We start from the raw sequence: 26136 nt of genomic DNA on the forward strand, positions 1-26136 counted from the left end.
TAATTTGACATGAAAATGTGTTAAGACTCGTCCCTTACATAATTATCTCTCAATGTTCAAGGTGCTTATTTTTTTGTTGCATTTTGTTGTGTATAAAAATAGACTGTTATTGCTGCTATTTTTCAAGAAATAAACATTTTGTTCTTCAGTACAACTCTGTAAAAATTATTTGATGACAAAATATAGTAAACAAGAAAACAAGTAAACAAGAAAAAGTGCAAATCACATAATAGGTGACAACAGGTACCAATGCTTAATCAATTAAGACTCACTCACTAATTTCATCCATTTGGCACTGATAACATTGTTAATTAAATTGTTAAATTTCCCCTTCTTCATATTCCATAGCTTATTTCCTTGGACTGCCTCAACACTACATTTAACCCTTTGCTTGTTTCTCATCACTTTGAGCACTAACGGTTGATGCTCTGTCCTTGAAGTATTGTTCTTGTCAGGACTGCCTCTTTCAGTCTGGGTCACAGTTACAGCTCCGTCTTCTTCTTGATGCATGTCCTAGAAGAGGCTGTCCACATCTCCCATCTCCACAAACACCGTCTTCAGCTGGGAGTAGTGCTCCACTGTCACTTGACCGTTCTCCCGCCCTATGCCTGGTGAATGTAAAGATTACAAGTTTACTTTCCCTCCGACTTATGTGACTAGGCAGTATTAAAGATAGTTTTTTTTAATAAGGAAATTCTCTCCACATTGACCAGTGTTTTGTTTTGCCGTATGGGACTGCAGAAAAATCACAAATATCACTGCAATAGTGCTTCAAGCATAATTACAACCAGACAACTACCTGACATTTTGAACCCTCCAAAGGGCACCTCCACGGGCGTGATGTTGTAGTTGTTGATGAAACAGGAACCAGCCTTGAGGTGTTCCACCACACGATGGGCTCGCCTCACATCGCTACAGAAACAAAATGTAAGAAACATTCCTTCATGTTCTTTAACTATCTCATTTACTAGCCTGTGAGGTTGCCCTCGATGTCTCACTACAAACCCACCTGGTGAAAACCCCTGCAGCCAAACCCAAGGTGGTGTCGTTGGCTCTGAGCAGCACCTCCTCCTCGGTTTCAAAAGACAGCACAGACATGACGGGACCAAAAATCTCCTCCTTCACACAGGTCATCTCATCTGTGCAGTCACCTGTATGAGGGGAAAAAAGAAAAGAAAGGATAAACACTGGTTTGACCTCGAGTCACCTAATTATATTCAGGTTGTCATGAATCCTCTTTGACCCTTAACAAGTCTGCAATGCTTGAACAAAGAGTAAAACAGTTGTGTATCTTCTGAATGCACTGTATTCATGGAAGAAAGTATGGAAGTAGTACCCAATACACAGGGAGTCATGTAGTATCCACCTCTGAGTTTGGGATCTGATGGGATAAAAGGTTCACCTCCACACAACACTGTAGCTCCCTAGAAGCAACAACAGCAGTTTATATCTTGATCTAAATTTAAATTGCTTCACACGAACAAAAAGATTAAGGGACAAGTGTTACCTCTTTCTTTGCCTGTTCAACGAAGGATAGGACTTTTTCCAGGTGCGGCTTGTTGACCAGCGCTCCCATTCGGGTGCTGTCCAACAGTGGGTCTCCTATCTCAATCGCTCGTGTCCTCTTTACCACTTTTTTCACAAACTCAGGCAGAATATCCTTCTGAACAAAGACCCTTGTACCGTTGCTGCAGACCTGTGATACATTGAATCAATATACGAATGCAACATATTATGCAAAGCAGAGCACGCTATTTACCTGGCCTTGAGACAGGAAGTTGGCCATGAGAGCTCCCCTCACAGCATTCTCTAGGTCGCTGTCCTGAAAGATGAGCAGTGGAGATTTCCCCCCGAGCTCCAGAGTCACGGGCTTCACCCCCTTCGATGCCATCTCCATAATCTGCGGGTCACACGGAAGAACACCCATCGATTATTATGGTCACAGCAAAGATTAGAATGAAAAAGACAGACCTCAACAGCTTTAAATATACTAATTCTAAATCTAGGCAATTCAAATTCCAAATTATGAGAGCTATGTAGCAAGTTGTGCTTTTTTAATTGCTATCTCATGCTAATAAACTCTTTAAAAAACTGGGTGTAGAATGTTTAGTGTAACACTGACCTTCTTGCCTGTGAACACACTCCCAGTGAAGGACACCTTAGCGACGTCAGGGTGGTGGCAGAGTAAGCTGCCAGTCTCCTGGCCGCCCTGAACCACATTGAGCAGCCCCTCTGGAGCTCCGGCCTCAGCAAAGACCTCTGCCAGCATGACCGCTGTCACAGGCGTCACTGGTGATGGCTTGAACACCATGGAGTTCCCTATTATAAATGACAGACAAAAGACTCATTCTTTGGCTCATCTAATGGCTGTGATTTTTGAGACAATACCTACATTTACAATTGTAGGGCCTATTACGTCAGACAATTGTGTTGCTGTAGTGCCACCTATTGGTGAAATGCCATAATATTTTTCAGGATTGCTCAGGATAAAAAAAACCTTTCTGAGGAAATCATGTCTGTGTACTAAAGGTAATAATTTATGTCTTGGCAAATGTAGAAGTATCCCATACCACAGGCCAGGGCTGGAGCTGATTTCCAGGCAGCTATCTGGAAAGGATAATTCCATGCACCGATGCCGACACACACTCCTAGAGGCTCCCTGCGGGTGTAGGCAAAGGACCCTCCAGGCAACTGGACATGCTGGCCTTGACAAAGAGAAGAAAGAAAATGTATCGTCTGCATCAGTTATCTTGGTTGTCTTCTGGCTCCAGACCCCTTGGAAGGTGGGGAAACATGTAACTGAGAGTGGAAGTTTTATCATACCAACCTGCCAGAGTGCCAGCCAGCCCTGCATAGTACTCTATACATAGTCTGGCAGAGTCCACGTCCAGACGGGCCTCTGTGATGGACTTGCCATTGTTGACCACCTCCATTTCAGCTATCTCCTCTCTCCTGCTCTGTCCATGAAAGCCAGGGTAAGTGTAATACATTTGTTAGTGTTACACAACATCTCAGATGCATCAAAATGTTACAAATGTGATTTAGTGTTAAAACGTTCAGCTGAGTTCTTTTTACTAGAAGTGTGTGAGGTTTTCAAATGTTCAGCTGAGAGAATAAAGATGTGGATTGTGTGAAACAGGCTGCAACTCAGTATCAAGAACAATGTATTTTCCATTGAGGATTCGTATTTAGCATTTTTAGTTGACAAAGTGTTTAGTGAGTCCCACTCTAGAGATCTTTTTTATACATTATATACACAAACATCCATCAAATTGCAAACACGCTGAACACTTTAAGAAACCAGGGGTAGTATAGAAATGACACAAACAAACACCTCAATGATATGGGCAGCTCCAATCATGATCCTTCCCCTTTCCATGCCAGACATTCTGCTCCAGTGGCCAAAGGCCGATTTGGCAGCCTCCACAGCCTGATCTACCTCCACAGCACCACACGGCTCCAAATGGCACAAGACTCGCCCTGAAAAGTGAAGCATGCAGTGACAGTTAAGTACACATGTTAAGCATAAAACAATGTTTACACAATGTGTGCTGGTATATTGGATAATTACATGGCAAATATTGAAAATGTATTATGTAGAAAGGCAATATACTATAACATAACACCTGTATAATAGTGTTTCCCCAGGCCAAAGATCACCGGACAGATAACAACGACCAAAGTCCAGTCAGGACTCAATTACCTGTTGCGGGCTCGTAAACATCCTCCTTATTGCATTTCCCTCGACTCGTCCTTCTCTTCCCAGCCCAGAAGTTCAGCGGGACCGTGACGCCCACTGAGCCCGAGGAGACGCGTCGTATCGCCGCCGCAAGAGGAGCAGCAGCTCGCCACCGCGGGGACGCCGCGAGCCCCCGGAGCATACTCAAAATGGCTCTGTTACTCGAAACTTTAAGCCGATAACTGTAAAACATATACACTGTGGGTTAACGCCGTGTAACAATGCCCCTTCATTAAAGCAAGAACCGACAACATTAGCAGGTGTCAAACGGAGTTTCGTTAAATTTAACGGTAGCAGATTAAATCGTTAGCTTCAGCAACTACACAAAACTGTTAAACGCAACATACTTTCCCCTCGCTTTGTCATTGTATATTTATATATATATATATGCATCACTGTTGACGTAAAGCTTTAGAAAACTGACTCACAGGTTGCTTCACACTTGGTGCGTATTTTAAGGTTATGAACTCAGTAAGTATTCACATAATGTGCGGTGACCGACCATAACGACATCAAGAACTTGCTGTGTTGAGCGAGCAGAAAGCGGGTCAAAGTAACTGACGTACGGCCGCGTGAGTCCGGCGTAACACGCGATTGGTTATTTCCTCTGTCAATCACAAAGCAGAAAAAAATAAAGATTTTATCTAAACATTTATAATTTTTTAAAAACACCTTTACGTGCAGCGCTATTAACATAGACTGAAACATACGTGTAAATAAAAATATTTTTTTTAAATGGGGGTGAATAAAAAGAAAAGTGGTGTTGTGGGCGGAGCTCCGCCTCAGTGATCTTCCAGCACAGCAGCTACGGACTGTACACTGCAAGCATGGCCGGGGACAGTGAAACACATCTAAGGGACCGCGGCGAGAACACCGACGTTATTCGTCAACCTTTTCTCATCGGTGTCTCCGGGGGCACCGCCAGCGGCAAGGTTGGCACACCAGCTAGCTAATTTGACGGTTTTCGCGAAGTGTCATGGTGTGATTTAGAGTTAAATCGCGACAGAGGTTAGCCGGCTGCCGGGTGCTGGTTGACCGCGTGGCTCCGGCGCCGCAACGTCGGATATTGATTGACAGCTATTATTAACTCTTTAACAATCCAGCTCTTCGCTAGCGCCCGTTTCACTTGGCTCACGTATACACCGCTCGTCGTACTGGGTTTCACGTTGGTTAAATTGCGTTTGTTTCCGTCCGAATGGAGTGGCTGTCGTTAGCAGGGACGACTGCCTTATAGACTAGGTTACGTGGAGTGAGCACACTTGGCTTACTTAGCTAGCTGCCTGGCCAAATTCCATCACATCCTTGCAGTACCGGTTGTGCTAACCTTAGCTACCTACCGTTAGACAATGACAATGGCTGGCGCTTCTAGAACCGTTTTTAAACATTGTGAACCACATTTCCTGCGTGCCTGTTGTATATTTATCACACAATTGGTATGTTCAGTAAGACAATACACATTGAGTAGACGTTAACTTATTATTTTTTTTGTTTGAGTGACCCTAAATAACCGCTAACCGTTAAATAACGTTAGCCTAACCTAGATGTCTGTTGAACGGATCGGACGCACACGCCAGCGGGAACGCCGACTCGGAAAATGTGTTTTAGTCATCGTCATCCTTTGTTCTGTTAAGATTTGACCAGGCCGATAAATGCAGTGTGCCGGGTAATTAGTCGAGATTGACTTTAACAGAGACCCGCCCGTATTTTTAATCCGACTGTTAAGTCATTATATTTCTTTGTTATGAACCGGGTGTTCTTTTGTTTGGTTTTCAGTTTTTTTTTATGACACGCCACTGGTGCCGACCATTGTGCCTAGATGTATCTACACGTACGAGTTAAGCTGATCAATTCGTGACAGTCGCGACATGAAAACGTCTAATATCTTGACTTTTAATGGCCACGACTGGTCTGACTTGCAGTGGAGATACATCACAGAATTGTACATGAGAGCGAACCTAACGCTCGCCTCACTTCCGTCCTCCAAGTTAGCCCCGCCTCCCAGTTTTGTCCCAGATACCAGCAGACTGGCAACGAGCCAGTGTTTTGCATCCCGTTAACCCCACACAAGGCACTGGAGGAAGGGCCGTCTGTATTGTTTTGACGCCAGATTACATCAGTCTTTGAGTAAACTGACAGCTCGTGGATGTTAAGATAACATTTTAGCCATTTTTTCCCGAAAGCGCCCCCACCTCCCCCCTGCACATTGTAGCAGCAATGCAGATTTTGTATTTGCAGATGCTAGATTTTCAGGATATATTAGTGTTTTTTTTTTAGAAAACACAGTTAAGCATTTTCTTTATTCTACCAGTATAAAAACAAATAGTAAGAGACCCAGCGGAAACATGTTGAAGATTGATCATAATGTTCAGGAATAGAATATTATAGCCATATAGCTATAAATGACAAATGCCTATCTAGCAACAAGCGTTCTCAGAATAAACAATTATTTTACTGCAATGAAAAATAATGTATGAAAAAAGAAGTGCCAGCTTTTGGTGTTTTAAAAGTTAACTCTTTTAAAAACATTTTGTATGTTGCTCTATGAATACCAATGGCTTATCGGGTCGTTTATGACATTTCAGACAACTAATCAGTTTGTCAGTCTAGAGTGATAATTAAAAATTATGCTGGTCATTGCTTCATTATATGCAGAAATTTAAAATAAATGTTAATTGTCACACATTGCACAGTACAACATACAGTGAAATAGCCTCTGCAGGGATGAGTTTGGAGGTTTGGTGCCTTGCTGGAGGAAACTCCAGCAGTGCCCAACCAATACCTCATTAGCTACTAGTCCACACTCTGTACTCCCAATCCAAGTCCACAGACCACGTTCAGTGTTGGTTGGATCTATGAATTTGTTGCATTTGAGTGGGTTGACACAACCCACCAGCTCCAGTGGGGCTGTTGAAATTCATTGTTGCACAATTTCATGGACACAAAGGACACAGAGCCTCGGGAAACTGAAGAATGCCCAGTCAGCACTGGGTATAATTTCATTTAGTTGCGAAGGTCATTGGGGACTAACGTGGTGGGCCGCTGGACGTTTCACCTTTGATTGTGTTAGCTGACCTCGCACAAGGTGGGGAATTACCTACCCACACTATTTCTGGTTAAATGTGATTGTGGGCGTGCCATAAGTTAATTTTGTTCTATGTGGACTAAACTTACTGTGAGGTAAATCTATGTAGTCATTAATGCTCATATCACCCTGCTTTCTGCCATGTCTGTCTGTGCAGTCGTCCGTATGTGAGAAGATCATGGAGCTGCTGGGCCAGAACAAGATCGATCACCACCAGCGGCAGGTGGTGATCCTCAGCCAGGACAGCTTCTACAAAGTGCTGACACCAGAGCAGAAGGCAAAGGCACTTAAGGGCCAGTTCAACTTTGATCACCCAGGTATGCGCACACAGAATATTTGAAACAGATGCACTGAAGGACCTCCACTGGTTTTCACATGTTGGCTGTTCACATCATGGATTTCAGTTGCCCAAAGAAAAGTATTGTTTAAGCAATTTGATACCAGATTCTGCAAGTTCTGGAGTTTCACTGTCATTTTGGAGTTGTAAACTAACCTGACTTTAACCACACACACACACACACACACACACACACACACACACACACACACACACACACACACACACACACACACACACACACACATATAGTATTCCATTTCATACATACATCTATTTTCATACGTACATATTTGGGGAATAAGTAACAGCAGAGGGTGCTTCAGCACTACACATAACAATGACAGTAACTTTTTAGTTTAAACTTTGCCACGACCATGTCAAATGTCTATAATTGGCTTGTGTTCAGCAGCGAGCATTGTTGGCATGTTGGTGATTTCTTCCGGTGCGTTTTGGCAGAAGCATAGACTCCATTTTTGGAGTCTGACTTTGCACCCTCCCCTCACCCCTCGATGCTCCTGCTTCCTTTCTCAGCTGATTTTAAATCCCCACAGTCAGCAGGCCTTTCTCAGAGGCAGCTGCTCTCAGTCTCTGAGACTGAACCCAACACCTGTTTCCTGGGTTAACGTGCAGTGCGGGGTCCCACGTGTCCGTATGCGCACACCAAGCCGGTGTAACGGGGACCGGATTATACTACGTCTCGTGAATATCCCAACTAAGCATTTGCCTTTTCGCTTTTCTTTACCTCAGATGCCTTTGACAGTGATCTGATAAAGCAAACCCTCAAGCAGATCCTACAAGGGGAGACGGTCAAGATCCCAGTTTATGACTTTGTCACTCATTCCAGGTGAGCATCTTTCTGTTGCACATCACAGTTGCCGTTTGGTCAGGAGCCATCATTGTGTTCCTGCCAAGAGGCTCTTGTCTTATAATTATGTCATGTTAAACTGGTTCCCGGTGTAATGTGTAATTATTCCTCCTGTGCATAATGCCACGTCTGAATGTAGTCACTGATAGAGAGGTGGAATTCTGCTTCGTTTCAGGAAAGAGGAGTTTATTATGGTTTATCCGGCCGATGTGCTCCTGTTTGAGGGCATCCTCATGTTCTACTCTCAGGAAATAAGAGATCTGTTCCAGATGAAGTTGTTTGTCGACACAGATCCAGATACACGGCTCTCTCGCCGAGGTATGTTAGTGAGAATTGGGTTAACACACAAAATGGCGTAGAGCATTGCACCTGTTAAATAGCTGGTATTAATGTCGGTTGTGTGGTTTCTCTGTTTCAGTTCTTAGAGACATAAGTGAGCGTGGGAGAGAGCTGGAGCAAGTGCTGGCTCAGTACATCACTTTTGTGAAACCGGCCTTTGAGGAGTTCTGTTTACCAGTAAGTGACACTCCTACCTTACAGAAATCTGGAGCTGGTGTGCCCTGGTAGCATTTATTGTATAACCACATTTAGGTCTGTTGTGCAATAATACATTTGATCAAGCGAAATGTGTTTTTCTGGCTAATAACTTGACCATATTCTTTTATTTTTACTAGACAAAGAAGTATGCAGATGTGATTATTCCACGCGGAGCAGATAACCTTGGTATGACTGATTATAATACAGTATACTGACATGTTTGTTAAAGGGGAGTTCCACCTTTCTACACATAGCCAGGCTACTAGTTTTAAAATGGGACCGTCTGACAATTGGTGGAGTACTCTGTGTAAACATCTCTTTTCCCCCAAACCTGTAGTGGCCATCAACTTGATAGTTCAGCACATCCAAGACATTCTGAACGGCGGGCTAAGCAAGCGCCAAAACGGCTGCACGAACGGCCACACCACTCCACGCCAGCGGCGGACCTCCGAGTCCAGCAGCCGGCCCCATTGACCCTGTCACACCTCTCTTCACAGGGCGGAGAGGGGTGTCGGGGTTTCGCTGTAAATAATGCCTGTTGGCATCACTGTATTTAAGAGAGGAAAAAAAAGAGATGCAAAGAGAATTGAAATGCCTTTTATTATGACTACTCTTGTTAATGGGTACTTTCATTGTATTTGTTGAGCTTGGGATTTTGATTTTTTTATTTTATTTTTGTCTGGAGGGTAAAAGAGAAGCACTTGTTGTTCTTGTGATGAGACCATAGGTTAAAATTGCCCCCATGCATTTTCCTCCCAGATTGCATTGTTTTGTTTTTATGTATCCCCTGCTGCTCAATGGAAAATCCTATCGCTAATGAATAAAAGAGGGAATCCTTTTTCTTTATTTGCAATATCTGATAAAACTTGAACCCCTAATGCCGGGGGAATCTAATCGATGTTTGGGTGGGTTCCAAACAAGAAGGATGTGGATTAGAAGAAGAGTCGAAGAAACCAGGATTGCACTCTATTTGTACTGACAATCTTTGGAGCGTTTCTAACCCTATTTTCATTATTTAAATTCCCTCACTGTATTGTTTAGTGTGATGTTCTACTCGGGTTCTGTTTACTACAAAGTATCTGCCACACTGACTGTATAATGTGCAGCAATGTGCTGCAGCAGTGACGCACTACATGATCTTTCAATACTGATTGTCAGGTGCAGAGTAATGTGACTAACAGACCAATGAAGCCAAAGGCTGGAAGGTTCAGCTGACTAACGCAGTCTGTTGATGTGGGTATTGTTACACTTTTGGCATACACTTACCTTCTAATTATTAATTACAATACTGATTACTGTCCCAATCAAAACTAATTTAAACAAGCAGTTTTTTTTTGGTGATATGAATTCATGATGGACTTTTAGGCAGTAAACCTGGCATTCATATGACAGAATCAGCCCCGATAAATAAGATAAAGATATGTGTATACTCAGGTTGGTATAACCATTTTGATTTACAATGCCACAAAAACGTGTTATAAATGTGTTCAATGCCACAGCAATATTAGGTTTGCCCAGGTGTGTGGCCATGAACCACCAAGACCCACCATAATGCCTCTGCAAAGTTGCCTCAGGTTACCATGTACAGTAAGTATCCACACTAGAAGCCAGTTTCCGTTCTTTAAATTAAAGGTATAATAAAGTGTTGAATCAATTTTGTATTCCATGTGCTGTATTTGTTGTGTATAGTGCAATTGAATGACTGATTTGTACCAGGAGATTTGTACTGAATGCTGTGGAATTGTCATGGGTTGTAGAATGATTTATGACCGAATAAGACAATGGCTTTATGGTTAATAAACACAGTGGAGTGTCCTTGTCCGAAAAGTGTGATTATTTGTTTGTTGATGAGAATTACGAATGTATCGTTTGTGCATGCGCGAATTAAGACACGTGGTTTCTCACTGAAATACACCGGGTACCAATAAGTAGGTTATTCTTCTGATTTTATTAGCCCACTAGAGGGTGCAGTTGAGTGCTGGAGTTGTGCTGCCTTCTGGTGCCCACGGACATTTGACCATTTGGATGCGTGCCATCGTCTTAAATATTAAAACATCTATCCGATCTAACATATTTACTTTTTTTTTTTTTTTTTACACTACTTTTTCATGTTGCTAAATCGAACAAAACAGTAACTCATAATTTATGACACAAAAGCCCACATTAACGAGCGGTACCTGAAGGCAGCAATTGTCAGCGGGGATGCTCCAAGATGGTGGTACGTGTCGCTGCTGCATGTTACTCATGTAAACAGTGAAGTAGTTTTGCTCTCTTGGGGGTAATTTTAAAGATATACCTTTTGTCATGACAGAAATTTGGGCTCCAGTTCAAAGCCACTCTGGAAAATGTCACCAACGTGAGGCCGTTGGGCGACGACTTCCGCTGGTTTCTGAAGGTAGGATGGCTGTCAAGTTAGCATGCTAACGTTAGCTCACCTATCAAACCTTATTTTCCTCTCTTTGTTCGGCTATGGTCACAATGTTATCATGCTCAGTGTCAGAAGAAACGACTAAATAAGAGGACACGTGTGCACTGTGCACATGCTTATTATGATGACGCGCTGGTCACCTCCTCACTATTTATTTTCCTCCATCCTTTCCCCTCAATGTAGCTGAAGTGTGGAAACTGTGGAGAGATCCCAGATAAATGGCAGTATATAACCCAAGAGGTAAGGACAAAAATATATCTGTGTCCATACAATTTGCACGCATTGTCACACCAGTTCAATAACAACCACCTTTCCATAGGAGAGTGTGCCTCTAAAAGGAGGTAGAAGCAGCGCCAGCATGGTGCAGAAGTGTAAACTTTGTTCCAGGGAAAACTCAATTGGTACGAACCAACATGCAATCTGACTTTTTCGTTCTATACATTCTGGTGGAAGTTAAATATGTAAACTGATTTTTTTTTTTTTTTTTTTTACAGATATCCTGGGAGACACAATCAAACCTTATAATGTAAGCAAACTAGAACTTATTCATTCTATTGCCAGTGCGATTGTATTGTACACATCTTCTCTCACGTACAGCATAGTTGTCACTTGAAAGGGTGTGGAACATAGTTTAAGGGGGAAAACTGTCAATGAATGGATAGAACGCTCATTGATTACAAAATGATTATAGCAAACAATGTTTTTAATGTTTTTATTTTAGGAGGTTTTGTTCCATTATTTGGTTGTCCTTTCCGTTCGGGAAATAAACCATCTCCAAAAGATGTCAGAAATCCTCCCTCTGTCACATAGACCAACATAATGACAGTGTGCTGAGTGCTGACTTTTCCCCAGCCAGTAACAATGCGTGTCTCTCTCTGTATGTTTGCTGGTTTGTAGGCGGAGGACGGCGACAGCTTCAAAACAATGGTGCAGTTTGAGTGTCGTGGTCTGGAGCCCATTGACTTCCAACCTCAAGTGAGTCCCTGAAGAGATTAACAATATGTGAGGCTCTGTTATATTCAAGTGTCCTAGTATTAAGCATACTGACTCATGGGAGCATCTTATTGGCTCACTTAAATGGGAGTAAATACATTAACTTTATTAGATACCACTCCGCACACCCACGTCATGGTTCAAGATATTAGCTGTGGGAAAAAAAGGTATGTTGCTCCTCAATCGGACAGTTAAGGTAACCCATTTCAATTTAAACCCACTCCAGGCCGGCTTTGCTGCACAAGGAGCAGAGTCTGGAACACAGTTTCCTGAAATCAACCTGCAAGAGAAAGTAAGTGCAGTGGGCAGCCGTAGCTACTTTTTATATATAAATCAAAATTACCTTTTGGTTATCTTATCTTATCAAGTGTTGACAAAACGGGACGACTTCTTTTTTAAGTGTGAAACTTGACAAGCCCTCATTTTGTAAATTGCAGGACTGGACAGACTATGATGAGAAAGTCAACGAGTCGGTGGGAATATATGAAGTCACACACAAATTCATCAAGTGCTGATGTCATCATTTGATTTTGCCTCAGAGTTGGGCGAATAAACATGACAGCCAAACAGCCGGAGGCCTCTTTGCTGGCATCAAAGATGCGCCAGATGTGGACACGGGGAGGTTTGGTTGATGATGAACATTAACAGGTGTGGATCAATACCAGAGGTTGTCCATAACACATCTTGGGATTAATCAACAGGTTCAATACTTTTTTTTTTTCACTGCCTCAATAAAATTGAAAGGTGACCATTTGATTAAGCTTTTTCTTTGCATATTTAGCATGTAGCATTAACCAAATAAACCAAAGAGCTCTCACTCATTGCTGTCAACATACAGTAGTGGGGGATGGAGTGTTTCAGTGCTAGCTCTCGGGCAACAAGAGAAACGCTGCATGTCAGGAAACACTTCTTACAATGATCAAATTGTATCTGTCCACAGACAGACTTTGTGTTGTGTAAAACCATTAAATCAAACCCAAACTTTCCTCAGACCAGCCTCATTTCAAGTACCACTTGAAGCACAACACCAATGGATAAGAGCATTTATTTCAAGTTCAAAAAGATAAAATGTCAACATTTAATTATGAAACAATAAAAAATACAAATGAGCGATACTGCTACATAGTAGTGTTTACATCTACATTTAGGGCATTTAGCAGACACTTTTGTCCAAAGCGACTTACAATAAGTGTAGTGTAGTGTAGAGTATATAATACATACAATAATATGTCCAAGGGCCAATTAAAAAAATCAAGACTGGTTAATGATTTACATGTCACGTATCTTTAGGGTAACTCTCTCCTGCATTCCCACAGAAAGGTTTTTTTTTTTCTTATCGAGTGCCGCATCAGCTCGAACACAGACGATCTCTGCTCTAGCAGTAGACGTCCCACTCCTCTCAGTGCTGCTGCTGCTGGTCACAGACCTGTCAGCTGGAAGTCTGTCTGTCTCTCTGTGGACCCGCTGGTGGAGAGGAGCGACGATGGCACCTCGGAAGAACAGGGTGTTTGTCATCGGTGTTGGCATGACAAAGGTAACGTTGATATGATTTAGTGAGTATTTCAGTCCAGACGACCTGATGGAGTCGAGACTCCGGTCGAGCAGGCTGGCTAACTCCAGATTGTAATTCAATGCATTGGACATGTTCCTTTTACAAACTTCTGTTCAGTTACAGGAAACGTCAGTTCAGTTACTGGTCGCCGACAGTCAATACAGAGTAGTGACCGTTAGTTTTGCTCCTGTTGTGTCGCATTGTAAACATTAGCTAGCTAGGTTAGCCCAAACAAGGTAACAGCGTTTCGTTTAATGTCCGTATTTAGTTAAAAATGTGTTAGTTTGGTGGAGTTTTGTATCTAAAGTTCTGGTTTGATCCTCGACCAACTTGGCTCCGCATCTCTCAGCGTTATTCTGAGTCCATAGTCCACGGCCAACACTAAAGTTACAATCTGTGCTAAAGGTAATGCTAAGTCATGACCCGCCCACTCTCTACTCTCCACTCTGATTGGTCGGAACTCGTCGGTCGGGTTCACTGTTTATCTGGTCCGCCTGTTTTCAATATTTGTTCCCTCAAACTTATAATGAATTATGATCAAATACAATTTTAATTCAAATGTTAAAATGTTTCAAATTCACGCCTTTACAATTAAGTATTACAAGATAAGAACGATACATTTATTTATAATATAATATAATATAAAATATATAATACTTTATTATTTTTCCATTTGAGAAATTGTCAAAAATGCAAAAAAAATAAATAAAAAATGTTGAAGATCTAACTAGAGAATTACTTTTCTGTGATTATGTTTAGAACGATGAATCCACTATCAAAATAGTTGCCCATATCTTTCAATTTGCAGGTCGAGTTCATAGAGTATTATAGGTAGTATATGTTTATGTTGATTGACACTCATTATCACACTTTGCTGTATTTTGCTACAGTTTGACAAGCCCGGAGCCCGAGGGGACTATGATTACCCTGACATGGCCAAGGAAGCAGGTGCTTATGCTCATGAACATGGACGTTGTTCAGTCACTCAAAAGATAGCTTATCTGAATATCCGTGGAATGGATCTTGTTGTGTAACATTCAACAACGTGTTTTATTACTGTATGTGTACGTCCCATTTTAGGTCAAAAGGCTCTCGCGGATGCAGGAGTGCCATATTCTTCCATTGAACAAGCCTGTGTAGGATACGTCTATGGTAAAATGTGACTGTATATTGTTTACATTTTGTATGTTCACTGAAACATTATATAGTATCAAGTTTTATATTCCAATGTACATACAAAATATGCTCTCACCATTCACTCATGTAACATACTATGTACTCAAAAACATATATTTTATAAAGGAAGGGACTTTTGAGAGTGAAGGAAAAACAATGCGTCTCATATTGTAATTTCTTGAATAAAATAAATTGCATAATAAAGAATAACATCTTCTCCCCCACCTCATTCCCCCAGGGGACTCCACATGTGGGCAGAGGGCCATTTACCACAGCCTGGGCCTGACGGGGATCCCCATCATCAATGTCAACAACAACTGCTCCACAGGCTCCACTGCTCTCTTCATGGCTCGCCAGCTGGTTATGGGAGGTGAGTTAAGCAGGATGTCTTTAAAGTGATAAAACCACTAAAAATCTAATTTGAAGATGCTGGAGAGACCTCAAGCACCTTAAACGACTTCTTCAGATTGTATCCACCATCTATTATTTAAGTGAAACTGTGAAAACCAAACTCCTCATCTCCTTTTGCAGGTCTAGCTGACTGTGTGCTTGCTCTCGGGTTTGAGAAGATGGAGAGAGGCTCTCTGTCCTCAAAGGTATCAAACTATATGCTGTGTTTTGCTGTAGTGGATGAAGAGGAGGAGGATACATTAACAGGCCACGATATCTTACAGTCCACCATACAGGAGTTAGTTAGGTTTCCCAGAGGCCGGGCGTAACAAAACTTAAGTGTAACATAAAAGAAAATTACTCTCCCTTTCCCCCCCACTCCCAGAGATGACCAGTGCTACAAGTGCAGTCCAAAACATTAATTTATTGATAAAATAATAATAATGTAGTTAATACTTGGTGAGCATAGCCAAAACAACAATCAAATTATCATTCATTGAACCAAACTAACTTCCTACAAACACAAAACAAGCAAAAGAAAATAAAGGTCTCTTACCTGCCTCCTTAACAGAACAACAGGAGAAAAGATTCACAAAAGATAATGTCTTCTCACTCCTACAGCTACCGGCACTGCTATCTACAGTTTAACAGTAACTTGATCCACAATTTAGCACTAATTTGATCCACAGTTTAACATTACTCAAGAATGGCACAGTCTGGCTGGGTGTCAGGGAGAAGGAGAAGGGAAGTCATCACCAGCAGGCCTCCTTATTAAAGCAGGCGTGATCAGCTCCCAACCAATCATGCAAACCTCTAACACACAAAGGCCGAGCAGTCTAAATTAAAACCAAAACACAACAACATTGCTGTGTTTTATGTTAGTATACAGATGTGCTAGCTCACTGCAGATGTTTATGGTCGTTTTCTGACATAATTCTGTTTTTGAATTGATTTATTTTCTGGAAATCCTAGCTTGTTGTTGTATAAATACAAATTTGATTATACCATCATGTACTTTATTTTATACAAGGTGGAACATATGTTCAAACCTGCTTGTTTCTAGTTCATGGACAGGACCAATCCCATGGACAAACACATGGAGGTGATGATTAACCGCTACGGGATGGTGGCAGCTCCAGGAGCACCGCAGATGTTCGGCAACGCTGGCAGGGAGCACATGGAGAAATATGGTACGCACTACATGTGTGTTGGATGCAGGAATGCCTCACAAGGTCTAAAATGTGAAAGATGTGGTTGCATCTTGTATTGAGCTCGCGGTTTTACTATGTCACATACAGCAAATGTTTGAATCTCTTCTAGGCACAAAACCGGAGCACTTTGCCAAAATTGCCTGGAAAAACCACAAGCATTCCACCAACAACCCGTAAGATAGGGTTAACCTTAAAATAATAGATTATTGCTTCAAAATATCCTTGAATTTGTATTATATTCAAGTGTTAATCTGTGCGTATGCATTCATGCAGGTATTCCCAGTTCCAGGATGAATACAGTTTGGAGCAGGTGATTAACTCCAGGAAGGTGTTTGACTTCCTCACTCTGCTGCAGTGTTGGTAAGATCCTCGCTGAGTCACACTCATTTATCTTTTGAAAATAAGATAATAACTGTATCTGACTTATTGCACCTAATTCCTGCTTGTCCTGCTCTTCCTCTCCCGTCAGCCCGACATCAGATGGTGCTGGAGCAGCAGTTTTGGCCAGCGAGGACTTTGTCAGGAAACACCATCTGGAGAGCCAGGCAGTGGAGATTGTGGCCCAAGAGATGGTGACCGACTTTGCCTCCACATTTGACGAAAACAGCTGCATTAAAATGGTACGAAATAGTCTTTAACAAACTGTGTCTCAAGACAAGATGTTTTCTCTGAATCGGTCTCATTTATGGATCTACATAAAACAAAAATTATAGTGCTTTGTTCGGGGAGAGATATGTAAGAAAACACTATTTTGACTTAAGAAATTACTACAGCTCACTTGGGCGGACTCACAAGCTATATAGCATTAACATAATTTGCACTTTTCAATGAAATTATATTAAGCATAATGTTGCCCTAAGGCTGAAACAGATGGAAACTAAGTCTTCTATTCCTGCAGTTCATGACTACAAGGGCTCTCTATAGACTTGGATCACTGAAATGTCAAATTTATTTGTCTTGGTTTAAATTTTTTTTACATCTAAATGTTTTTTTCTCCAAAACACTTGCACGTGCTAAAAGAAACTGAGACAAAACAGACAATAAAGCTACTGCGTAGGGCTGTATGAGTATGCCCAAAATTATATTTTGAACAGTATTCGAGATCACGATCATTAATTGATTTTAGGAATAAGATATGTTTTGTATCAGTATATTAGCTGTGCTCCACACTTAAAAAAAGTTTTTCGCAAGTATAAAGCCCAAGTTATGCTTCCATGTTGACACAAAAAAAAAAGAATCCAAAACATCTCCAACGCCCCCTAGAGGCTGGCTGTCGGTTTAGGTTTAGGCATAATATATATAGGGCATATAAATAACAATATAAAGCAGGTAGTTGGGGCTGATTGGAGCAAAAGATCATCACTGAAAATAAGAAAAGCATTTCACTTTGGTACCCTAAATGTAAGTGAAATATTCACCTTAATTCTCCATTCATGTGCCATAACTAAAGATCCTCATAGACATCTTCCTCTTGCAGGTTTATCACTGCCTTCTTGTCCAGTTTGGAATAATCCATAATTTACAAAACTGCAGGAGGGAAGATGATTTTTTTAATAGGGTTTGGCAGCAGAAAAAGAAATTCTATATTGTGTCAATTGCTTTGCTCATGGCAATATTATTGAAGTTAATTAACTAAAAATAAAGTAACTTCTGTCAGTAGATACACTAAAATGTTATTTACTTAAATTTCTGAGGGCATTAATATATATCAACAAATGAAAATATCCCATCATGAAATTTTCAGCTACATAGTCGATGCACTACCAGGATTGAAATTTAAGTCTCAAAGTGTTTATGACCTGAAAGATTAATTCATCAAGACAATTTGCTTCCTTCAATGAGTTCCTGAACATATTTCTTTCTGGGGTTTTTTTTCTGTTCAGGTAGGATATGACATGACTCGCTCGGCTGCCAAAAAGTGTTACGAAGCTGCGGGTCTGAAGCCAAGTGACGTCGATGTGATCGAGCTGCACGACTGCTTCTCAGCCAATGAGCTCATCACGTATGAGGCTCTGGGGCTGTGTCCAGAGGGTACGCCTGCAGCTCTTGAAGCCCTACTTTATCCCTCAGCTATGAGGAGATTTTGATACTGTCACACTGACAGGCCGCGTCTTGACTGCACAGATGTGGTGCTAAATTAAATGAAGTCGAATCTCTCAGTCGTGAAGATGCTTCCCTGGGGTCTCGAGACAAGACTTTTCAGTGTTACATTTAACATAAATACATAAATCAGATCAACTCTATTGCATTTGTAATATTTCTCATTTATGTGTAGGAAGTTATGATTTGCATCTTCCTTATCAAATAGAAAATAGAAAGTTTTGCTTTCATCGTTTTCTTATTTTGTCTCGTCTTTGTTTTAATTGATCCTTTTCAACTTATAAATCACAAACTATACATAAAAAGATGTGTTTGTTGATAATACCATGCACTGGTTATATGCCATATGTCTTAATATACTGAAGATGTCACGCTGTGCTGTGTCGTGATGCTCTTGTGCGTTTCACAACCTCTGCAGGTAAAGCAGGAGAGCTGATTGACAGCGGGGATAACACATACGGGGGCAAGTTTGTGGTCAACCCCAGTGGTGGTCTCATCTCTAAAGGACATCCTCTGGGCGCCACAGGTACGCTGAGCCTCTAACTCCTGATGAAAGCCTCTCGTCAAATCCTGGAGGACAAAGCACACAATACATAATCCAGGCTGGTAGGGAATGAAAATGCCAGATCAGGGTTGAAACCATCTGCGTCTAATGTTTTATTTCTAACTTGTTTGGAGCAGCAGATTAGTGGGATTTACTAAACTGCACACAAAGTATAAAGAATTGTGTTTATTTCGATGTGCACGATGGTGTACGTCTTCTCACTTCGGCCACTAGGTGGCATGTGTCACATGGCGATGGCCACCTTGTAACTAGGTGAGCCTCCATGTAACAGGGCAGCAGGCTGTGGCTTTGGCAGGCCTCCCCTCTAATCTCTCCTCATATTAAAGTCTTGAAGACGAGCTGCTCACTCACCTGACCTCTGCAGCCTCCTTGCAGCTCCCATATTTTTCATACACTTTATTATACACACTCCCTGCTGCTTACGTTTGTTGGATAACGAGGTGAAACAGTGCTGCGTTCTTCTTTTCCCTTCATTATATAGAGATTATTCGATTTTCCCTGATTTATCATGTTTATTGTGTTCATTCGGCTTTCCCTCTGCCGTCTTTACTCCATACGTTATTATCTCAAGCATCACTCTATCTCTATTATTTTTGCTTTCCCCATTCATGTCATCAATACATCCTATAACCCTGGGTCACTCCTCCAGCGTGCGAGTGCCCTAGTCAGCGCTAAGCTGTCTGATCCATGGTGTTGCGCCTAATCTTGGTTGTGACCTCTCTCCTCTGGAACACTGAGCAGAGATGTAGATGGCTAATTCACTGAGCCGTGAAGAGACCCCACCTGAGGAGAGTCTAAATTGCTTTTGGGTTCCCATGACATCCGGGGGCACTTCAGTGTGTATCTGGTCAATTGCCACCTGCATTTTCTTCTCTCTTAACTGTAGGACGAATTCTTTTCCCATCATATATGAATATGCCTGAGATGAGATGCTCTTTATTCATATAAATAGCCAATCCTGACCTGCACTATATATATTTTCCAATTGGCACTTTGACAAAATTGCAATGACTCAGTCAAGTCCTCACTGAGAAGATTAGGAGAGAACTGCAGAATGTGGAAGACGCACCATGAAGAGGTCTTTACCCGTAAGTCCTTTAGCTTATTGGGATAATAGAGAAATGCAAAAGCTGTTTAAGCAAAAGGGATGAAAGACTTAGCTCTCCAAACACTTACAGAATGCTTTGGTCTCTTCACCTGGAGGCCGAGACGTATGACAGGATTATGGTCAAATACTCAGTGTTTGTGATTTTTTTTAATTTTTAATTTTTCGCCCAATAAAATATTTATATACTGCAACTAAATATGAGTGAGTCTAAACTCCATTTCTCTTCTGAGCCTCATTGAGAGACATTTCTTTTTGTTATGGCACTATAACCCTTGTCCTTTCTCAGGTCTGGCCCAGTGTGCAGAGATGTGCTGGCAGCTTCGAGGGCAGGCGGACAGGAGACAGGTCCCAGGGGCAAAGGTCGCCTTGCAACACAACATTGGCTTAGGAGGAGCTGTGGTTGTCACTCTCTACAGGTTGGGATTCCCTCAGGAGGCCAGGTGAGGACGCGATTATTAGCTCAGTTAGATACTTTATATGCCATTTATTGTTGAATAATTCACCAGAGACTTCAGGCTTAGAGATCCATTTCTATATTCTGGCACAGCTCTTCTCTTCATTGTTTGTGCTATAGATAAAGCACATTGCTTTATCCACTCTTCCTATTGTTTAGTTTAGTTTTTTTTAAAAGGTCAACCAGACGATTCTGAACTGCAACTGACAGCAATGCTCCTAACTCTTTTTATACCAATGTCCTGAAAAATAATTTCAAACCGTGTCAAAGTTAGTGTAAACCGTAAAAGAATGTAAAAGTCCTTTGACTTTGTAATCTATAGTGGTTGTTTGCACAATTACACACAATTCAAATGAAAACCTGCTTTGGCATTAGTCATTTTAATGATATATTATTAGCTGCTAAGTGCTAGTATTTGTAAGTCAGACAGGCTATCTATCTTATATCGCTGTGAAACAAACAACTGTATTTATTCAACTTTCATTTGAATACATTATGAAAAAAGGTTTTAATCTACCTTTGCTCATTATAAAAAAAACACATCATCATTGCAAGTCCACCTCCGTTAACGTTAGCTGAACTGTGTTGTGTGTCATCGCTATGAGCAGCATGCATGAGAATGTATTACAATATAATAAGGGTGTGTAAATGTGACCAGAAATATGAAACTCGGTCATGGCCGATGAGTTGAAAATGTCTATTTTCCATCGGCAGGCGGTCGATCTGTGAATCTCTAATCTAGGTGGAAATGTGTACAGCTTCTCCTGCATTTGAATCAAAGTGACGGCTCAGATAGCTAACGTCATTTTAGTATGCACTTAGAATCTTGATAGCAGTTTTTTTTTTTTTTTTTTTCCCACAGTTTACGTGTAGGTGCAGTTCCCACCAGCTCACCCAGCGGCCTTGAGGGGTTTAAAGCTTACCCTGTCTTCAAAGAGATTGAGAAACATCTGCAGGAGGTATAACAGCACACTGTCACAATCAAACCCCATCACACCTTTGACTAGCTATCATGGGCTTGGTATCTCTGCGTCCAATTAACGGCATCCATATGTTAGATTTCTTTTTGTTACATGTTCTACTTTTCCTTCTACTGATAGTTCCAAGTTATGCCCATGTGACCATAAGCACCTATTAATGCATTAAAGCAACAGGCAGCATTTTTCCTGCTGTCCTTAAAGCAGACACCAGTTTGAAGGCTGTGATGTAGCAAACATATTTATTGCCTTATCATTGAATTGCAAAATATAGTGACGCTGACTTCCGTAGCCACCAAGGACTCACTGTTGTGAACATTGTCTATTATTTTCCAAAGGTATAGAATGTATTGATGCAAGAAAAACAACGTTTATTACAATTATTATTATTATTGCCATCACCACTATTGTTGGAATCCCAGCATGCAATATTGCAGAGAATGAATCTGAATCACCACAAAGTATCCATTCCAGATAATCAAATCATAGTTTTAACCCGACCTTAATTACAAATCTACACAACAGTGATTTTAAATTGTTCAAGTGGTGGTGTCGACAACCATTATGTGTCGACTAAAAAGCCTTGTGGACTCCCCCAGGAAGGAGAGCAACTTGTCAAGAAGGTTGGTGGAGTGTTTGCCTTTAAAGTGAAGGATGGACCAGATGGGAAAGAGGCGACTTGGTTCGTGGATGTGAAAAACGGCAAAGGTTCTGTCACCTTTGATGCAGGTGTGTAGGAAAAATCATTGCATATTTGCAGCATGTGTGTGATTTTTTTTTCCATTTGTGCTCATGGATGTTGTACTCTGTTCAGTGTGACATGACTAAAATAACTGAGGGATTCTCAGAAATTCACCTATAGCCTTCACGCCGACAGCCCACTTCCACACAGCCTCCTCTCAGCAGCAGCAGCATACGCATTCCAACATGTGACATTTTTAGACATAATTTCGTGTGGCTTTCTCTTCCTTACCGAGACCACACACATCTCTTTGTCAGTGTGTTGTGGAAGTATATCATATATCGGCCAGGATTCAATCATTTTCTGCATTTGGCCCCTTTCCTTGAGGCTGAAAAGAGAACTTTTTGTAAGGTTCTAGCTGATGGACTCCAACCCACCTATTGTGATGTTCTCTGAATCGAATCCATTATTTGTGAGGTTTCCATTGTCTGTTCATGTGAGTCATTGTTCATTCAATGGAAGGAAACCTTCAGGAGAATCTTGAAATGCTATGCGCTTTTTTTTTTCTTCGTGTGTGTGTGTGTGTTTGTGTGTGTGTGTGTGTGTGTGTGTGTGTGTGTGTGTGTGTGTTGTGTGTGTGAAATAATGATTCTATCTGCCCCATAATTCAGATCCGATCCAATTTTTAATGAGTGACATTGTTTACCCTTTCATGAAAATCAGACCAGTTGTTCGTCACCTGCTGACAAACCAATAAACTAAACTCCATTGTTTTTCATCCCAGAACGCCTCAGAACAAAGCAGGTCCAATTTCGATAATGCCTTTTGAATAGTTGCTTCATTGCGAGCACCGGCATTGGACTTGTGTGCAGCATGCTTTTACTCTAATGGGAATTTTCATCCAAGTGTACTCTGAAGTGCTTTCTATTTATTGCATTGCAATAATGGTAGCATTAGCCTCTTGTGTCGGGTGAGCACTTGGACATTTCTTTCCTTCATGTTTGTATAAAGAACAGCCATTATGTTGTTCTTGTGTGTTGAGTTTTAGTTCAGTTGCAGTGGATATATTGTGGTGGAAAGTTGTCATAAGTAATAAAAATGTCTTTAAAGGTAAAAAGGCAGACTGCACTATATCCATCAGTGATGAGGATCTTCTGGAACTGATGACGGGAAAGTTGAACCCACAAACGGTATGTAATTATGCATTAACCATATCTATCTGCACACACATGGTTATGCTCATATTGTTAACAAAATGACCTTATAAATATGAATACTACAAATATAGGCTATAGAAAAACATTCAATATCAATATAAATCCTCGTTTCACGCCGGTATCAACGGTATCAGTAATGCATTTGTTAAAGGAAATTACGGCTCTATTGTGGCAAAATGTCCGTTACCTGCAGGCTTTTTTTCCTTCTGGTTATTTATTATTAAAATAAATAAATACAAAATGCACATTTAATTAATGTATTTCTGCTTGCACAGCTGCATCCAACTGGCAATCAGACATCTTCGCCTTCATGTGGAGCCACTAGCGCACGAATAAGCAATGAACACAAGAGATATCATGTAGGAGTGTAGACAAAACACCAAGATTATACTGATTTGGCATCAGTATAATGAGTAATGAGTAAAAACAACATTAACTCACTTCTCTATAGCCTACAATAGAAGGTTACGATGGATATAAGATGGTGAATAATGAACAGATGACAAACAAATAAGCCAATTAGCTAAATTTAGAAAAGGTTATTGTATGTTTCCCTGTTAATGCTTGATTAGGATATACTGTAATGAAATTGTTCCCTTTTTAAGATGATGTAACATGACCTTTGATATACCAGGAGTGCTGTTCTCAGGTATGTGATTTGTCCATGTGGGTGTAACCATCTGGCTGTGTAGCTCCGAGTGGGATGTTATTCAACTCTACAGCCTCTTCCGTGCCAAGAGCACCAAAGCCAGGGGCCTCTCTTTTTTGGAGGGAAGGAATTTGCAGGTTTATTTGGGGTGGCTGTAGCCCAGTAGGTAGAGAGGGGACCGCTCTTGAACCGCAAGGTTGTTAAAGGTTGGCTGCTCACTTGTCGATGCGTCCTTGAGCGAGACACTTAACCCCACGTTACTCCTCCAGCACTTTACAACATCCTACTGCTCCCAACTCCTTAGGATGCGTAAAGTGTAGTAATCAAATGTCACGCATGTAAGGTTGTTCTAAAATCGAGTTCAGGGAACATAGTGTTCACTGAACATGGGGTTGAGGGAACATGGGGTTGAGGGAACATATGGTTCAGGGAGCATAGTGTTCACTGAACATAGGGTTGAGGGAACATAGTGTTCAGGGAACATGGGCTTGAGGGAACATGGGCTTGAGGGAACATGGGCTTGAGGGAAAATGTGGTTGAGGGAACAGAGGGTTGAGGGGACAGAGGGTTGAGGGAACAGAGGGTTCAGGGAGCATAGGGTTCAGGGAACATTGGGTTAAGTCAACAGGGTTGAGGGAACATAGGGTTGAAGGAACATAGGGTTCAGGGAACATAACATCCCCCTGGTGTGTTTTATGAACTGTTGGACATTCCTGCCCATAGTTACTTTTTCTTAAAGGCTTGTAACAGAAAAACATAAAAGCATCTTTTACAGATTTCTCTTAGATTTGTGTTTGTCAGGTTTACTCTACTCTTCCAGTGACAAACACATTCTTGATGAAGTTAAAAGATGACTTAGTGGATTTCTTTCCTTTTAACTCTTGTCTGCAGGCATTCTTCAAAGGGAAACTGAAGATCACAGGGAACATGGGGATGGCCATGAAGCTGCAGAACTTGCAGGTTGCAGTAGGCAAAGCCAAGCTATGAGTCCCTTTGCTGATGGTTTCTCTCTCTCTCTCTGAGCCGCACTTCATTCTCTAATCAACAAACTCATGAAATACTTGTGTATTTGATCCAGAGAGATGATCCAAAAGTTTCATTTCCAGCTGCTACTTTGATATCAGAGCACACCTACAGACGTTTTAATATCCTGTTATGATGTTTAATCTTCTTGACCCATCATCTTTCAGTCAGTATCAATTCTAAATCATCCAGAGTCTGTAGGAGCTGCTTGCTTATCTGCACATTTCTAACTTTGTGGAACCTCCATGTTTGATTAATCGTGTAGTTAAAACATTAAATGTGCCTCTAATTTCGATCTATGAAATTAAGGGTTTGGGTTTTGCCTCAACCATTTTTGATAGATCATTTTGTAAAGAATATATGTCTGTAAATGATAGCAATTATATAATTTTTAAAGAATAAATTCTTTGCTATAATAACAATAACAACCTCAAGTTTGTTTTCCTTTAAAGGTAGGTATATCACATTTTCTCTGTAACTCCCTTGTTGCATCATATTGTGAAACTGTTTTGATATCATATTGCTGTTCAGAGTTGAGTTTGATTTGACATAAATCTGTGTTTTTAAAATAGTATTTTGTTTTAGCAATATGCAGTCTGCAGTTAAACCTTTTACTAAGTTGTGGTATTTTATTAACTATCATAATAAATCTATGTAGAGAAATGAACCTGATAAAAGTCAGAACCACTCAAATTTCCCAGCTTGGAATAGCTGATGACGTTTTGAATGATTGAAATTATATTTTGGATTTGCAGATCAAATTCTACACTAATGTGAATGCAGGTATACCTGAAAATACTACACCTCAGTGGTTTAAATGAAGGATTAGATATGGCCTCTTATCTGATTGTGTTTTGGTACCACTGGGTCCCATCCCCGGTGTATAAGCTTGGTATGCGTATCAGTATGTTTATGTGAAAGTGTTAATTTTAGACTTGTTTTTGGTTCTGGTGTGTCTGTAATGACTTGACCTGCTGGCAACTGGCCCCATGTGTGTTCCACCAAGCTCCAGATTATTGACACGGTGCACCTGTCGAGTAACCCACTT

General features: G+C 41.1%; 4 protein-coding genes across 5 annotated transcripts; 3 read left to right on the forward strand and 1 right to left on the reverse strand.

Annotated features, from left to right (window-relative positions):
• Positions 1-29: 29 nt before the first annotated feature.
• aldh9a1b (aldehyde dehydrogenase 9 family, member A1b) lies at positions 30-4269 on the reverse strand. 2 transcript variants are annotated; one of them, XM_084007046.1, is made up of 12 exons: positions 4168-4269; positions 3704-3921; positions 3335-3480; positions 2828-2957; positions 2571-2705; positions 2123-2319; positions 1760-1900; positions 1508-1696; positions 1337-1424; positions 1010-1151; positions 800-912; positions 30-608 (listed from the first exon to the last, which is right to left on the reverse strand). In XM_084007046.1, the coding sequence occupies exons 2-12, from the start codon at positions 3879-3881 to the stop codon at positions 514-516; spliced, it is 1554 nt and encodes a 517-aa protein (XP_083863172.1). In that variant the 5' UTR covers positions 3882-3921; positions 4168-4269; the 3' UTR covers positions 30-513. The 2 variants fall into 2 exon arrangements, with proteins under 2 accessions (XP_083863172.1, XP_083863171.1); XM_084007045.1 differs by having other exon boundaries at positions 4242-4261.
• A 260-nt stretch (positions 4270-4529) lies between these two features.
• On the forward strand, positions 4530-9120 carry uck2b (uridine-cytidine kinase 2b). The gene is made up of 7 exons (XM_084007221.1): positions 4530-4671; positions 6979-7138; positions 7909-8005; positions 8202-8344; positions 8445-8542; positions 8701-8749; positions 8901-9120. Exons 1-7 carry the CDS (start codon positions 4567-4569, stop codon positions 9035-9037), a joined length of 789 nt encoding a protein of 262 aa, XP_083863347.1. The 5' UTR covers positions 4530-4566; the 3' UTR covers positions 9038-9120.
• Positions 9121-10745: 1625 nt separating this feature from the next.
• czib (CXXC motif containing zinc binding protein) lies at positions 10746-12733 on the forward strand. Its single transcript, XM_084007440.1, has 8 exons — positions 10746-10781; positions 10875-10958; positions 11175-11231; positions 11311-11392; positions 11486-11517; positions 11889-11966; positions 12211-12276; positions 12422-12733. The coding sequence occupies exons 1-8, from the start codon at positions 10776-10778 to the stop codon at positions 12497-12499; spliced, it is 483 nt and encodes a 160-aa protein (XP_083863566.1). The 5' UTR covers positions 10746-10775; the 3' UTR covers positions 12500-12733.
• A 636-nt stretch (positions 12734-13369) lies between these two features.
• On the forward strand, positions 13370-25309 carry scp2a (sterol carrier protein 2a). Its single transcript, XM_084008932.1, has 16 exons — positions 13370-13518; positions 14427-14484; positions 14617-14688; positions 14951-15082; positions 15244-15308; positions 16166-16292; positions 16423-16486; positions 16587-16673; positions 16783-16933; positions 18197-18344; positions 18832-18939; positions 20373-20526; positions 21403-21499; positions 22117-22246; positions 23310-23389; positions 24957-25309. Exons 1-16 carry the CDS (start codon positions 13468-13470, stop codon positions 25050-25052), a joined length of 1620 nt encoding a protein of 539 aa, XP_083865058.1. The 5' UTR covers positions 13370-13467; the 3' UTR covers positions 25053-25309.
• Positions 25310-26136: the final 827 nt, after the last annotated feature.

Source organism: Eutrigla gurnardus (assembly GCF_963514095.1).
Source record: "Eutrigla gurnardus genome assembly, chromosome: 4".
In the NCBI taxonomy this organism is placed as follows: domain Eukaryota; kingdom Metazoa; phylum Chordata; class Actinopteri; order Perciformes; family Triglidae; genus Eutrigla; species Eutrigla gurnardus.